Consider the following 17,189-nt stretch of genomic DNA (forward strand, 5'->3'; position numbering starts at 1 on the left):
TGTGTGTCCCTGCTGGAGGCCTGCCCCCAGCCGCATAGGAGGCTCGGAGCAGGTGCCGTGTGTGTGTGTGTGTGTGTGTGTGTGTGTGCTGCTGGGAGCCTGCTTCCAGCCACACCCTGGAGGCTTGAAGCAGGCCGCCCTCTGTGTTGACCTCTCAGGCTCCTGGCCTTGCCTGTTGTTGTTCTCTCTCTTGAGCTGTGGCCAGGGCAGGGTGCTGCCTGCAGGCCACACTTGCCTGCTTGCGGATCGCCATGGCAACCCGCGAGCATGCCCTGCTGGGTGCTGCCTGCGGGCCGTGCTTTCCTGCTCATGGATCAACCTGCGAGCTGGCCCTTCTGGGGGCTGCCTGTGGGCCATGCTTGCCTGCTCGAGGGCTGTGCGACCTGCTTGGGGGTCGCCGAGGCAATGCCTGCTGGGCTCACATTTCTAGGGTGACACCGCCAACGTCCTTCCCGGTCGCTATGGGCGCCACCATCTTTATCGCAGAGTGACAGTTAATTTGCATATTACTCTTTTATAAGATAGGATTTTCCCAAAATGTGTCCTACAATGCATGGTATTGAAAAAAATTACTAGTTAAATAACTATGGAAACATGTTTAGATAAAGTAAACATTTCTTTACTCCAGCACTTATTGAATGATATGCAATATTTTCCAAACGTTGCTAAGGAAGTGTCATATCTATCTATCTATCTTCTATCTATCTATCTATCTATCTATCTATCTATCTATCTATCTATCATCTATCTATTTCTCCATAGAAGATTTCCAGTTCTTTACAGAGAACTTTTGGGGATAAGCTGTTCTAATTTCCAACCTGGAAAAAAACATAATTCATTTTACTACTCTCAATAAAGAGAATAAAAGGAGACTGTAGAAGTTTGGCATTGCTCTCTTTTCATAGTCCCCCTAAATATGAGATTGACAGACCATTCCATGAATCCATGTGGCTGACTCATTTGCACAGAATCATAGATGCTAAAAGATAGACGTGCCCTAGATCAGTCAGTGCATGTTAGCAATGCCATGGACAATTTCAATTTGCTTTAGTTACTTGGACTTTTTTTTTTTTTTAATATATTTTATTGATTTTTTACAGAGAGGAAGGGAGAGAGATAGAGAGTTAGAAACATCGATGAGAGAGAAACATCGATCAGCTGCCTCCTGCACATCTCCTACTGGGGAGGTGCCCGCAACCCAGGTACATGCCCCTGACCGGAATCGAACCTGGGACCTTTCAGTCCGCAAGCCGACGCTCTATCCACTGAGCCAAACCGGTTTTGGCAGTTACTTGGACTTTTAACATGACATTCCATTAGAATGTCCATTTAAACCCTGGTCTTTTAATTTGTCTTCACTGGCAGAAGTTAATCCTGTGATTTTAAATATGATATTCCTCCTGCCTTTTCATAAAACAGTAGTAATCTAATTGAGAAATTCTAGAAAGAGTCAGATACTTGACTTTAAAATGAAGCATAAATAAGTTGCCAAAATTTTCACAAACTTTAATTTTGTTTGGAATTATTCTTTTTCCTAAATATCAGCACAATTTGGGCTACTACACCTATTCCATTGTATTAGAAGTAGAATAATGGTAGTGTAATAACAACAACAGCAAAAAGAAGCAGGATAACTTTTATTGTTTTTTTTAAGGATTCATTTTGAGTACTTGTCTTGAATGGGAAAAAGAAAGAGCAGGGTTATATAACAGGATGACATGACAAATATTTTCAGGTAACACATCCTTCTCTACTTCCATTGTGACATGGAGTAAGGGTTATGACAATTAGAAATGGCAGAGTGGGAACAGAGATTTGTAATTTTGAAAAGTCTAGATGATTCTGAATTTTGAGAAAATAAACTAATTTTTACATCTTGTGGGATCATAGGAAATGTACCTTATTAAAAAGCCATTAATCCTATATAATAAAAGGCTAATATAAAAATTGTCCCCTTGGGAGTTTGACCACTTGCCATGATGTTCACTGACCATCAGGGGGCGGTGCAGAATGAAGGAAACCTGGCCGGCAGCTGGCAGCTGGGGGGAAGGAAGCCCCCAATTAGCCCTGATCGCTGGTCAGGCCTAGGGAACCTATCCATGCATGAATTTTGTGCACTGGACCTCTAGTACTTATAAAAAGAAAGGCATTTACATTGAATAGATGTAGATCGTTTTTTTGTACTGAAGGCTGGGTAAACTTTGCTTTTTTTATGCTAAACTGTCCTACTCCCATTGCAGATCAATACATATCTAAGAGGCCAGCAACTGAAGGCAAGTTTGGTGCTAACAGAACTATTCCCATTGGGTGACTCTGGCTCTCTCATTTTCTTAGGTCAGGAATAAAAACAAGATATTGTACCTTATCAACTTTTCAGACATAAATGACATGATTATGAATGAAAATGCAAAAAGATAATCAGAAATATAGATAAAACTTACTTCTTTGTGGAATTTTCTCTTATGTGGAGCTGCTGACTAAAATGAGATGAAGAATTCATATGTTACAAATTAAGCTCAGAGTATATATGGCATTTTAAGAATACTGATTATAAATTATTTATGAGGATAAAATGTGTTTGGGTTAGAGAAGTGGTCGGCAAACTCAGTCAACAGAGCCAATATCAATAGTACAACAATTGAAATTTCTTTTGAGAGCCCAATTTTTTAAACTTAAACTATATAGGCAGGTACATTGTTATTAACTTAATTAGGGTACTCCTAAGGCTTAGGAAGAGCCACACTCACGGGGCCAAAGAGCCGCATGTGGTTCGTGAGCCACAGTTTGCCAACCACAGGTTAGGGTGAATGGAATTGAATACAATTTTAGAATTTTGAGTGTCTTAATAAAATGGGTGTGACCTTCTATCAGTTTAAAGTGTACACAGTACACCGGATAAGGATGATCAGTTTTTTTCTGGAGATGTTTAAGCAGAAGGGTTTCTCTCCCTTCTCATTCTTACGGGTGTGTTGAACTAGTTTGCAGTTTCCTGGTAGTGCTAGATTTGGCTTCTTGTATCATACTAATTACTATTTATTCAGGTGCCAACCCTGGAGATCATTTGGAACCAACCTCTTTATGAATTGGTGTAAGGAAAAACCAGACTGCCTTTTGTGGGAGAGAAACATGAGTGATCCAAAGATAGCATGAATTAATGGGGGAAGAGTCAGTTCTCACAGTTATCAGAGCCTATGAGACATTGCCAATTCACCAAATAATAATGGGTTATGTTACAGCAATGAGCCTTAGACAATGTAATTTAGGTGCAGGTGGTAGGCAAACAAATCTAAAAATGTTAGAGGATACCAAACATATGCTCTTCATTGGAAATTATATATAATATCTAGAATTTCTGAATTTATTTTATCTATGTTAAATTCTTTATGTGGTTTCAAGTTTATTTTATAGTGTTCCTTATAATCAACTTTCTTCACAATGTCTTTCTTTTGGGGAATATACAGAAATACTATAGCAGAGGTATTACTCAGAACATACAATTTAAAATCATGACAGTATAATTTCCTAATTATAAATGTTTGGAATTCTTGAAACTATAAATATGTGGAAAGAAATAAAAGAAAGTTAAATTAAGATCTTTGGCAAAAATAAAACAATGTGTGTGCAGTATAAACCTACATTAACATAAAACAATAAACTGCCCTAACCGGTTTGGCTCAGTGGATAGAGCTTCAGCCTGCAGACTCAAGGGTCCCAGGTTTGATTCTGGTCAAGGGCATGTACCTTGGTTGTGGGCACATCCTCAGTAGGGAGTGTGCAGGAGGCAGCTGATCGATGTTTCTCTCCCATCGATGTTTCTAACTCTCTATCCCTCTCCCTTCCTCTCTGTAAAAATCAATAAAATATATTTTTAAAAAAACCAACAAAAACCCAATAAACTAATTTTACACTTTATGAACAAGAACTAAATAAGAAAATAAACATATGTAGGATAGCTAATATTTACCAAGAAGCAGGTAGTAAAAGTCGAGATGATTGCAATAAAAACCAGAGCCTTCATCTTGTCTTAGGGTCTTCTAGAAGTAGGCAACAGAAGGTGCTTCATGGTGGTGGAAAAATAAAAGCAGCATCATTTTGTATTTGATGAACTTTAACCAAAGGAGAACCATTTATAATGAAAAATATGAATACTGATAATCATGAAGAGTATCATGAAATTTTTCTTTTCAAAAATTTGAAAAAAATTTTCAAATTTCGACATAGTCTTCATGTGTAATAATAAGAAAGTTTAATACCACATTGTATATCAATTATCCAAATAGATAAGGACAGAAAAACATAAGCAAAATTAAAATGTGTGACATGATGTTTTAATTTATGTGTGGATTTTCTGTTATTAACATTTTCATGGCTCTTTCTATGGGAGCCACCAGGTAGAGGAGCCGTGGCCTTCTCCTCTCCACACCATGGCGTGTATTCATCCACTGACATCAGTGTACTCTGCAAAGAGGGAATCATTTTGCCTGTTGTGTTTAAGGCTCCCATTCAACCAGATATTGTGAACTTTGTTCATGCCAACTTGCGCAAAAACACTAGACAGCCCTATGCTGTCAGTGAATTGGCAGGTCATCAAGCCAGTGCTGAGTCTTGGGCTGATGGCAGTACTGTGGGCTCAAATTCTCAGAGTTTGAGGTGGTGGCACTCCTCATTCTGGCCAGGGTACTTTTGGAAGTATGTGTTGTGGGGGGACACACATTTGCACCAACCAAAACCTGGTGCCATTGGCACCGAAGCGTGAACACCACACAGAAGTGACCTGCCATAGGCTCTGCCCTGGCTGCCTGGGCCTTCCCTGCACTGTTCACGTCTAAAGATCATCATCATATTGAGGAAGTTCCTGAATGTCTTTTGATGGTTGAAGCTAAAGTTGAAGGTTATAAGAAAACCAAGGAGGCCGTTTTTGCTTCTTAAGAAACTTAAGGCCTGGAATGGTATCAACAAGGTCTATGCCCCTCAGTGAATGAGAACTGGCAAAAGCAAAACAAGAAACTGTCATCATATCCAGTACAAGGGACCTTGCATCATCTTTAATGAGGACAATGGTATTATCAAAGCCTTCAGAACATCCCTGGAAATACTTGGCTTAATGTAAGCAAAATGAACATTTTGAAACTTGTTCCTGGTGGGTTGTGGGCTGTATCTGAAAGTGCTTTCCATAAGTTGGATAATTTCTATGGCACTTGGCAGAAAGCTGCCTCCCTCAAGAGTAACTACAACCTTCCCATGCACAGGTGCTCAGTACAGACCTTAGCAGAATCTTGAAAAGCCCAGAGACCCAAAGAGTCTTTGAGCACCACACAAGAAGATTCTTCACAGAGTCCTGAAGAAGAATCCACTGGAAAACCCAAGAATCATGTTGAAACTAAACCCATATGCAAAGACCATGCATTGCAACACTATTCTTCGCCAGGCCTAGAACCACAAGTTCCAGGAAGATAAAGCAGCAGCAGCGGTAGAAGCCAAATCAGATGAGAAGGGGTTCCAGGCAAGAAGCCTATGGTCGTGAAGGAAGGCAAGGAGGCTGTTGGCCTTACAAAGCAGAAGCTGTTGGTGGGAAAAGGCTGTAGCTTATTAAGAAACCAGCTGCTGAGAAGAAGCCCGCAGAAATGAACCACTGCAGAAGAAAAAAGCCTGTGGCATAAACTTGTTTGTTTATTCCATAAAGATCAATCACTTTGGAGAAATAATTTTTAATAAAAAGCCAATCAAAGTAGTGAGAAACATTAATAAAAACTTTTTTGTGGTGTTTTGTTGATTTAATAATTTAAACATATAAACACTAGGCAGAAACTTTTAAACATGAAGTTACAACTTAAAGTGTATAGTTAGAAATATGAATTATTTTATTGATCTTGTCATCAGTGTTATTTTCATTATTTATGAGTAACTTTTAGAAATTTAACATTTCTGCTCAACTCTTTTGATATGATCATTATTGCTGGATTCTCTTACCCAAGGGAAATGAAAGAAAGAAACAAACAAAAAAACACACACAAAAAACCAAACCAAACCAAAGTCTCCTTAATTGCAGTTACTATACAATTATTTTTTCTTTTCTTAAAAAATATATTTTATTGATTTCAGAGAGGAAGGGAGAGGGAGAGAGATATAGAAACATCAATGATGAGAGAGAATCATTGATTGGCTGCCTCCTGGACACCCCCTACTGTGGATCAAGCCCACAACCTGGGCATGTGCCCTTGACCAGAATCAAACCCAGGACCTTTCAGTCCGCAGGCTGATGCTCTATCTACTGAGGCACACCAGCTAGGGCTATTTTTTTCTTCATTATTTTGCAAGAAAAGTAGCTAAGTAGTGGGATCAATAACTAATTATTTATGCTTATAAAATCTCAACTTCAAATGTACTGCTTTTCCAATCTTTAAGTTACAATATAAAAATATGATAACCACAACATAATTGATGGAAAATTAATATGTTTTAACAATGACTTTATTCAGTAGGACATCTTGTGATTTTAAGAGAAAAAACACTGTATCAATAGTAATAGAGTTGAATTTCATTTAGTGGTCAAACTGGATCACATTACTTAACCTATCTGAGGCCCATTTTTCTAAATGTAACATTAAGTGATTAGTTGATGAAATGGTCACATCACAATACTTGAAGAATAAGAATAGAAAGCCAAATTAATAAGTGTACCTCCATCATGTGAAACGGTCACAATCTCAAGCAAAATATAAGACACACTCAGATATTTATATGTCCTTCCCTTTGTAATAAAATAGACAAATTAAATGGAAACATTGATTAATTAAAAAATCAGGCCCAATGATTTCTTGTATAATTTAGTACAACAGATGTTTCTGCTACTGAAAACATTTTCATTTTTATAATTACAAAACTAAAATATTGATTTATATCTAAAAGATTTACCTTAAAGCTATTTGGTATTCTAGAGTATAAGCTATTTTTATTACTATAATTTCTAAAAGTATTAACAATTTACTAATAAAAGTGGATAAAGCTCATAGGTTGATGACTTTGTTAAAGCATTTCCATTTTTTAAAAATGTATGCTATTTCCTTTCAAATGCATTGTCTATGAGAAGTCTGTGGAAAACAGAGTTTGAGATCTCATAATAATTATACTGATTAGAAACTGGATTTAATCAAAAGCTAAAGAAATTTTAAGTCTTTGAAATTTTAAAAATGATACCGTAATAAGGGATCCTCTCTCTGCTTGTCCAGAAGTGCCAGCCTTGCCTCAGCTTCTGAAGCCTGGAAGAGTGCAGGCGATTCATGCCTTATAAAGAATTTCTCCCCTCTCCTTTATCCTATTTTGTTCCTATTGTTAAGCAAAATATTATTATTATTTTAGCATTTGCTTCTGAGCTAATTCAATTATTTCCTGAAGCAAACAAGGTGTGGTATAATCTTCAAAAGGTGACATTTGTCCTTTCATTTTTCTCAGAAACATCATGGCTAATTATCTGTGCATCAGAAAAATAGAAGGCGTATTACTTAACATTTGACTCACTTGAAAATTTACTAACAAAGAGATAATTGTGAAGCTGACTACAAACTCTAGGTCTAATGAACATTTTCAGAATTAAGACTGCTGTTTATAATATTTGTCTTGCTAGTAGTGCAAATGTTGAAGAATCTAAGCTGGCAGAGAGTATTTGAAGATGGTAGCATCTTTTGTGTTCAATTTTAGCTTTTTAAGGTAAAATACTTCATTCCTAAACATCAGATTTTAGAGATTAGAAAATGAGCTCAATTTAAACATCAGTAGTTGGAAGGCAGCTACAAATGTTACATTCTTTCTTGAATTTTCAAAACAAACATAAGAAAAAGATGACTAATGAGCCATTTTGATATCTCCTTAATATGCTGCTACCACTAGAAAAATAATAATTCTTTAAATAAATTGTAAAAGAAGGGCTGTTGTGCACCACAATAATCATCTTGGTCACAAGAAATGTTCTAGTTATTGAACTATACAAAGTGTGAACATTTAGTAGTTTGACATTTGCTTTGATGTCAAAGCTATACTTTTCATAAAATTTTATCACCAGAAAGATGGGAAAACATTATGTATTTGCACATAGTTAATTGGATTTGTGATGCTTTTCTTTCAACTTAGCATCTGACTATGGTGTATCTTGGCATTGCTTTACCTGGTGATGAATTGAAGATCAGATGAGAGTCTCTAGATTTTTTTATCCTGAAGGTGAATTTAAAGGCACTGGACACAGTGTCTCCTTGGTTATTGTTTTTTCAATTTGTTCATATATATTTTAAAACATTTTTTTTAGGAGAACAACCTAAAATCTAGGTCAAGATGCAGGCCTAGATCTGTGTGCTTTTATATACAAAGTGATTTTGTACATGAAGAAATAGACTTGAATAAATAAGTAATTAGATCATAGTTTCAAGAGCCAGCATTTCAACCCAAATTTATCTTCAGTTTTTCATTTCCATTGGACCAAGACATTTTAAAGTTTGTTTAATTTATGTTAACAGAATTTTTTTTATTATTATAGCGAGTAAGACAAACTCTATCTTATGCAGTTTTGCATCCCTATCAACCTATTTTCTGGCATAAACATAGGCAATAAATGATGATTTTGACCAAGTGAATATATACATAAGGTTCCTTTCCTTTTCTGACTTTGTTGTAAATGATATCTAATCCAAAATTCTATAGAATGAGAGATGCTTGCTTTCATTAGAGAGTCAGCTAACTTAACTAGGAACAACTACAAATTGGGACTAATATTTGAACTTTCAAATTTTTACATAAAATTTTCATGTCAAGGAGGTTACGTAGTTGAACTTGTGCTTATTTTATTATCATTCTAGTTAATCCTATCTAATAAAAGAGAAACATGGTAATTAGCGTATGACCGCTACCCTTCCCTTGGCTAATCAGGGCAATATGCAAATTAACTGTCAGCCAAGATGGCGGCTGGCAGCCAGGCAGCTTGAAACTAACACGAGGCTTGCTTGCTTCAGTGACGGAGGACTCCAATGTTCCCCGCCTGCCGCTGCAGGCCTCTGAGCTGCAAGCAACTATGTAACAAACATAGAAGCTAAACAAAACCCCAGAAACCTGCCGGGCTTCAGCCAGCAGGATCGCAACATTGTAAGCAAAGGCCAGAAACCTACTTTCAGCAGCGGAGGCCTAAGAGCTGGAGCCAAGCCTCAAAGCTAAAGCTGGCCCAGAATAGAAAAAAGAAAAAGAAAAAAAGGAGCGGTTGGGAGCTTCAGTCACCCACCAGCCTGAAAACAGCCCTCAGCTTCTCACCCAGTCTGGCCAGGCACCCCACCCTGATCCAGGACACCCTTCGGGGCAAACCAGCCGGCACCCACCCATGCACCAGGCCTCTACCCTATATAGTAAAAGGGTAATATGCCTCCCAGCACCGGGATTAGCATGACAGGGGGCAACGCCTGAACCCCCTGATTGCCCTGCAGCTCTGTTTGTGACAGGGTGTGGCGCCCCAACCCCCTGATAGGCCCTGCTCTGTTTGTGACAGGGTGTGGCGCCCCAACCGCCCCCCACGGGCCCTGCTCTGTGTGTGACGGGGTAGAGCCATAACCTCCCCATCGGCCCTGCCCTGAGTGTGAGAGTGGCGGCACCCCAACCCCCTGATCGGCCCTGCTCTGTGGGTGATAGAGGGAGGCGCCCCAACCCTCTGATGGGCCTTGCTCTGTGCGTGACAGGGGGCTGCGCCCCAACCCCCTGATTGGCCTTGCTCTGCGCGTGACAGGGTACAGAGCCCCAACCCCCCTGATGGGCCCTGCTCTGTGAGTGACAGGGGGAAATGCCCCAACCCCCTGATTGGCCCTGCTCTGTGCATGATAGGGGGTGGCGCCGCAACCTCCCCATTGACCCTGCCTTGAGTATGACAGGGGATGGTGCCCTCACCCCCCAATCGCCCCTACCCTGAGCGTGACTGAGGGTGGAATCACAACCTCCCAATCTCCCTGCTCTGTGTATGACAGGGGGCGGCGCCCCAAGTCCCCAATTGGCCCTGCTCTGAGCCCGACTAGGGGCTGCACCTAGGGATTGGGCCTGCCCTCTGCCACCCGGGAGCAGGCCTAAGCCAGCAGGTCATTATCTCCCGAGGGGTCCCAGACTGCGAGAGGGCATAGGCCGGACTGAGGGGCTCCACTCCCCCCCTAGTGCACAAATTTTTGTGCACGGGACCTCTAGTATAAATATAATACACTGATAGTATGGGAATATATTGATAATCATTCTAATTGGTTCCTGCTGTGATTTCTTGTCTGCCTCTTGCTTTCTGTACCTTCTCAACACAACTTTTACTTTTTCATCAAAACAATCTTTCTAAACCACAATTTATATATTTACCTCTTGCCTATAACTTTTGATGCCGATCATTGTCTACATCAGCATTTCCCAGACCATGTTACACAGAGCATTAGTGCCTAGAGTTCCTGGAGCTCCATGAACACTTCATGTACATATTCTCATTTAAATATTCCAGAAAATTTATTTCAATATTTTATCAATGTACTTTACCATAAAACTCCTTTTAGCTCTTACAAAACAAAACAAAACAAAACAAAAATGAACAAACATACAAACAAACAAAAAACCATGTTAATTCCAGTGAAACTGGCTCAGGAAATATGAACTGTTGTGTGAAATTTTAACCCAAAATTGCTACACATGATGTGATAGTTAATTTTTTGAGTTAATGTGGCTAGGTTAGGGTACCTAGCTGTTAGGTCAAACACTAGTTTAGATGTTGCTGTGAGGTATTTTATAGATGTGATTAACATTTGCAATCAGTTGGCTTTAAGTAAAGCAGATTAGTTTTCATTATGTGGATGGGATTCATCTAATCAGTTGAAGGCCTTAAGAACAAAGACTGACATTTTCTAAAAAGGAGGAATTCTGCCTTGAGACTAAAGCATAGAAACCCTGTCTAAGTTTCCAGTCTACTGACTTGCCCTGTGGATTTTGTACTCAAGACTATAATATTAACTTTTATCTGAATTTATAAGCCTACCAGCCAACTTGGGGTATGGATGTTGAATTTGCCAGTCTCCACAAGTATATAAGCCAATTTTTGTTGTTAATCCTCACCTGAGGATATTTTCCCATTGATTTTTAGGGAGAGTGGAAGAGAGAGGGAAAGACAGACAGAAAGATCAATGTGAGAGAAACACATCAACTGGTTACCTCCTGCAGGAGCCCTGACCAGGCTTGGGCTAGGTAGGATCCTGCAACCCAAATATGTGCCCTTGTTGGGAATTGAACCCAGGACCCTTTGGTCCACAGGCCAATGCTCTATCCACTGAGCAAAACTGGCTAGAGCTATAAGCCAATTTCTTTTTTTTCCAGTTATTTTTAATTTCAAGAAAAATGATTTTAAATATAATAATGTTACATGATATAAACCTTAATATTTCAAGAAAACAATCAAATATAATAATGTTACATGCAACAAACATTAATATCTCAAGAAAACAGATTTTAAATAAGATGTTACATGCAATAAACACCAATTATTCAAGAAAAATGATCTTACATATAATAATATTACATGCAATGAACATTAATATTTCAAGAATAAAAGGGTTTTAAGTATAAAAATATTACCAAAACTGTACTAATGTAGTATGATATCACAAAAGTTGTAGAAAATATTAAAAATCCTGCAAATAACAGGATTACTTCTATTATATCCTAGAGTGTTTTTCCTTCCTCTGGTTCTATTTTTTTTCATCAATTTATGTTGTTCATTATATCCCACAAATGAGTGAGATCATATGATTTTTATCTTTCTCTGACTTGCTTGTTTCGCTTAGCATGATGCTTTTAAAATCTATTTTGTCAGATATGAGTATTACTACTCCAGCTTTTTTTTTCTTTTCCTTTTGCATGGAAATTTTTTTTCATCCCTTCACTTTCATCCTGTGTGCCAATTTCTTAAAAGAAATCTTCCCCCCTCTCTCTCTATATTATCTATCTATCTATCATCTATCTATCTATCTATCTATCTATCTATCTATCTATCTATTTATCATCTATCAATCATCTATCTATCATCTATCTATCTATCTATCTATCTATCTATCTTTCTATCTAATCTATCACCTATCTATCTATTATCTATCTATCTATCTATCTATCTTCATCATCATCATCATCATCTATCTATCATCTATCATCTCTCTCTCTATCAATCATCTATCTACCTATCTATAGCTATCATCTATCTGTATGATCATTTCCCCCAACCCCCTCTAGAGAACTCTAATATACACGGTCTGGCCCAATTGGATTATTTTTGCTTTTGTAAATTTTGATGTCTCAATTTGATATATCTGTTACTATTCTCTCTCAGAACTATTGTGCTGTAACCTTACTTCAATATTATTGAGCACACTAAATACTTTTATGTTCTGGATCTTTGCCCCTGCTGCTCCCTCTGCTTAAAACCAGTTATCCCCTTCTTGTTCTGGTAAACTCATACTCATTTCTGAGTATCCATTTTATACCATCCTTCCTCAGAGAGCATTCATAGCCTAGTAAATAAAATGATTATTCAGTTTCATTTATTCATGCATGTTTACTGAGTATCAACTATGTTCAAAACACTCAGGATTGAGCAGTGGACAAGAGGGTTATGATCCCTTCCCTTTAGAATGGAGTGATTAGCTATGTTACTCAGGACAGCCAATTTCATTCCTGCTATTTTGGAGTTATTATTTATAGTGGCTCCTTTCAGTTTCAAAAGTGTTCTGGTTTTGATGATAAATTATGTGATCTTATTAATTATGCAAACATAAAATATAGTAGGGAAGATAAATATTAAATAGATGTTATGGGTTGAATTATGTCTTTTCCCTCACCACCAAATATATTGGAGTCCTAACTCCCAGAACTTGTGGATGTGACCTTATTCAAATATGGGGGTCTTTGCAGATGTACCCAAGTTAAGAAGTCATACTGGATTAAGGGGGGCTAATTCAATGACTGGTGTCCTTATAAATTGAGATAAATTTGCATACAGAGACACACACAAAGAACACCTTGTGATGAGGGAGGTGGAGATTGTAATGATGAGTCTATAAGCCAAAGAATGTCAAGGATTGCCAGGAACCACTAGAAGGTAGGAAGGAGCAAGGAAAGATCCTGTCCTCAACTTTCAGGGCGCACATGGCCCTTTTGACACCTTAATTTCAGACTTATAACTTTCAGAATTTTAAGATAATTTATTTATACTTTTTTAAGCCATCTAGCTTGTAGTAAATTGTTAACTCAGCCCTAGGAAATTAACACAACAGACAATTTTTAAAAATTACCAGTGGCCCCATACACAAAATTTGTGCACGGAGGGCGGAGGGTGTGTGTCCCTCAGCCCAGCCTGCACCCTCTCCACTCTGCCTCTAACCTCTCTGCCTGCAGGCCTGCTTGTCCCCAACTGCCCCTCGCTGCTGGCCTGCTCACCCCCAAGTGCCCCCCGGCCAGCCTGATCACCCTTAACTGCCCCCTGTGCCAGCGTGCTCACCCCCAACTGCTCCCCTCCTGGCCCGCTCACTCCAAATTGCCCCCTCCCCAGCTGTCCTGATCACCTCCAACTGACCCCAACTGATGCCTGCTTGCCCCCAACTGGACCCCCTGCTGGTCTGCTTACTCCCAATGTCCCTGCTCCCCATCAGCCTGATCACCCAAAACTGCCCTCCCCTCTTGGCCTCTAACTGCCTCTACCTCGGCCCTGGCATCGTGGCTTTGTCCAGAAGAACATCTGGAACGTCTCCCAGTCTAATTAGCATATTACCCTTTTATTAGATAGATGGGTGTTACATAAAGCAAGATATTGTGTATCATGGAGCATTGTGATGGGAGAGAGAATACAGGGGACTGCATGGTTGAAGGAAGTGACATTTAGGGGAATGACTCAGGGAGAGTATAGTATGGTTTTAAATAGTACTCTATCTTGACTTTTCTGCTCAAATACTCAATTGCTAAAGCAAGATTAATTAAGCACCTCATCCCATGCTTTTGAAGTTCACTTTACCATGTAACTAAATTTTTGTTAAAATGTGTTTCTATGTTTTAACATACTACCATAATTATTCTACTTTATAGTCTACCCAATGGTGTAAATCCTTATCCTTCCCAACTACTCCCATATCCCATATGTGCAGACCATTTACTATTCACCCAGTGGTTTTTGGTTTTTTTTTTTTTGCTTTTTTTTATATACAATAAAATTATGAGTCTCTATAGACTAATTCTATTCTTGGTGTCCTGAATTAAGTTATTCTTTCAACAAATAGTTGATTTTACTTACATCCCTCCTAACTTGAGAATACTGTATTAGAATATCAAACACACCTACACACAGTAAATCAGTTGCTGTCAAGATTTATTGAAGAATCAGCAAAGTGAAAACAGACTTTCAAACGTCTGTGTCAGAAAAGGATGAAGATATATGTCCTTGAATTGCTAAACAAAGCATAAGAAGAGTATGATATCAGTGCTTAAGACCTGAAAAAAATTGACAAAAATTCAGGAAAGACATTTTAAAGAAAGAAAATTAAATTGATTCATACCTTTACATATAATTTTGTTCTTGACAAATATACATATTTGTAAAATATCATTTTGTCTGACTCTATAGACCTACAATACTTATGTTTCTTCATGTGGGCACAAAATAATTATTGAAGGGCCTCAGTTCTTAGATGAGTGAGGATTGCCATTATATTTTTTAAAAGGTTAGAATCATTAGTTGCATACTAATGAAAAATATGTTTAGAATAGGCATTTTAGATCTATTAATATTACTCTCTTTATATCTTTAACTCACAGTAAATAATTCAATTAAGGATTAACTAAAATGACATAAATCATTAAATGTAGCAGAAAGTGAGCTTTCTTTAGTGCTCTCTTAATATCTCCAACTATTGGATATCTTAGTCAAACTTTGTGATATGAGGGGAACTCTTGTACTGGTAAGTTTTGTAAGTTTACATAAACATTTTCTGCTGCATGATCTCTATCCCTAAGCATCTACATTTTCTAAGTCCAATACTTGCCTTAAATGCCCACATTCTTTTTTTTATTACTTTTTTGCTTGTTGGATGCACTTCTTATATATTAAAACTGAATGTCTAGGCTATTACACAATTGGACGTGGCACCTCTTATGTTGCTTTCAAATCAGGAACTCATCTGGCTCTTCTTTCAGTAGTTTAAAGACACCCATTTCAGTTGTAAAAGTGTCTTCCTTTTGGCTTGGATTATCTAGATCAGGGGTAGTTTGGGAAAAGGCCTCAGTAACCTCAGTTACAGATTCCACTCTGTGATTTTCAGACAAATCTTCCTTCATTGTAGGAGATGAATCTTCCAAGAGGTTCATAGGTACTGGTTTAGGAACAACGAAGTCATATCTGGATTCAATAGCAGTAAGCAAAACAGGATGGTTGTCTGCTTCACTGGCAAGTTCTCTCTCCATCCAAACATCAACTCCATCCGTAGACTCTTCAGCAGGTAACAGAACATCTTCTGGATTATCTTTGTCTCTTTTGGCAGTGGTAGTAAATTCAAACACAGTGATGAACTTTTCCTCATCAGATTCAGTTAGTTTAGACACAGAAGTGGGGTCATCTTCCGGGAGAATTAAGTCAATTTTAGTTATTTTCTCTTCTGTAAAGGTAGTTATGTCTGGAATAGTAGTTAAGTTTTTTTCAGCAGTTGGAGCGATTTCAGTCTCAGGAATAGAAGAGTCAGTCATCTGGACAACCTCATCAGCAGTGACATCAGATTTAACTGAGGAACTATAATTGTGGACGTCAAGTTTTCCCTTAGCTGGAAGGACAGGGATGTCAGTAACACTGGAAGTGCTTTTCTTTAGTGAGGCGGAGACTTCAGAAGTTATTATTGAGACATCTTTATCTCCTGGGTCAATGGTATCCAAGAGAATATCTTCTTTTGCCATGCTAGTCGAAAAATCTGTTAAAGAAACAGAAGTGACTGGTGATGAGATATTACCAATTTTCACTGGAATGACATTTTCAGTAGTAGAGTCATTAGCCATGGAGCTTGTGCTGGTCAGAGCGGTGATTTCTTTTTCCAGATTGGTTGATGACTTAATATAGGACTCCATATTCTCTTCTGAATTTGGTCTTTTCTTTGGTGATGGAAGCCTGTTGTTTGCAATTGTTGAAAAATCACATTCCAGTATATAGTCACTTACTGAAGTAATGTGGTCTCCTTCTGAAGTAATAGCTGTTTCTGATCTAGGTATAGTGTCAGTCCCCAAGAGAATGGTTGCTTCAGTTATTGTCTTACTGCTTTCTGTTGGAGGATGAGAATAAATTTTTGGCGAATCATCTTCCGCCATGGGACAAATGGCACCATGCACACTCACAGGTCTTTCTCTGAGCCCAGTGGTATCCCTAGGCAGGAGAGTGGTATTCATTATAGTGACTGAAGCACTGGTCATCATGGTGATTGTTGCATCAACCACAGGGCCAGTGGCTCTGGCTTCCCTTGGAGGTTGTTTTTATTCCCTGATTGGGCACCTAGTATTGATATTATATAAAAAGACTATAGAATCTTCCCTGATTATGGAATCCACATTCACAGTCCAATATTTCAATAGCAAGGAACTCACAGTTTCCATGTTAGCAGGGGTGTGCCTTCTAATATGGAGTTAGTGTCACTTGAAACAGACACAGCAGAGTCTGCCAGGTACTTTATGGGCTTAGCATCAAATGGGGGAAACTCTGGGAGCCACAAGATTATCAGCAGGAGCTTCAAGTTGCCTTTCTTTCAAGTAAGTAATAGGGTCTTTTGAGGTGAAGCATCTTCTCTTGTGATTCATGTATTTAAATGTCTAAAAAATTAATGGCACTTTGGCAGTGAATGAAGCTGCAGAGGTAATTAGGTAGTAAGAGTTCTGTTTTCTTCTTCAGAGAGAGAATTCCCATGTTTCCACTCGGTATAATAAAAAATACGTTTTTTTTCTTTGTTGTAATTCTGACTTTTTCTCGAATTAACATGAATAACAGTGAGAATGTCAGGTTTTGTAGTTTTAATTTCTTTAGGAATGTTTTCCTTTAGAGAATGTTATTTCAACCCCCAAGAGTTTTCTGGTAAGAAGTATGTCAAAAATCACCCAGAAACAGATCAGGGTGTGGAATAAGTATATTGGCC

At 38.3% G+C, this 17,189-nt stretch overlaps 1 protein-coding gene and 1 pseudogene across 2 annotated transcripts; one reads left to right on the forward strand and one right to left on the reverse strand.

The window, feature by feature from the left end:
* The first annotated feature begins 267 nt into the window (after window positions 1–267).
* On the forward strand, window positions 268–5,660 carry LOC308534984 (large ribosomal subunit protein uL4-like; annotated as a pseudogene). The gene is made up of 2 exons: window positions 268–279; window positions 4,385–5,660. The product of its transcript is annotated as a large ribosomal subunit protein uL4-like (transcript).
* Window positions 5,661–15,186: 9,526 nt separating this feature from the next.
* Window positions 15,187–16,374, reverse strand: CABS1 (calcium binding protein, spermatid associated 1; the record flags this gene model as incomplete). The annotated part of the gene is made up of 1 exon (XM_081082956.1): window positions 15,187–16,374. One exon carries the CDS (start codon window positions 16,372–16,374, stop codon window positions 15,187–15,189), a length of 1,188 nt encoding a protein of 395 aa, XP_080939082.1.
* Between the last annotated feature and the right edge of the window lie 815 nt (window positions 16,375–17,189).

This window comes from Myotis nattereri (genome assembly GCF_964212035.1).
Source record: "Myotis nattereri genome assembly, chromosome: 1".
Taxonomy (NCBI): domain Eukaryota; kingdom Metazoa; phylum Chordata; class Mammalia; order Chiroptera; family Vespertilionidae; genus Myotis; species Myotis nattereri.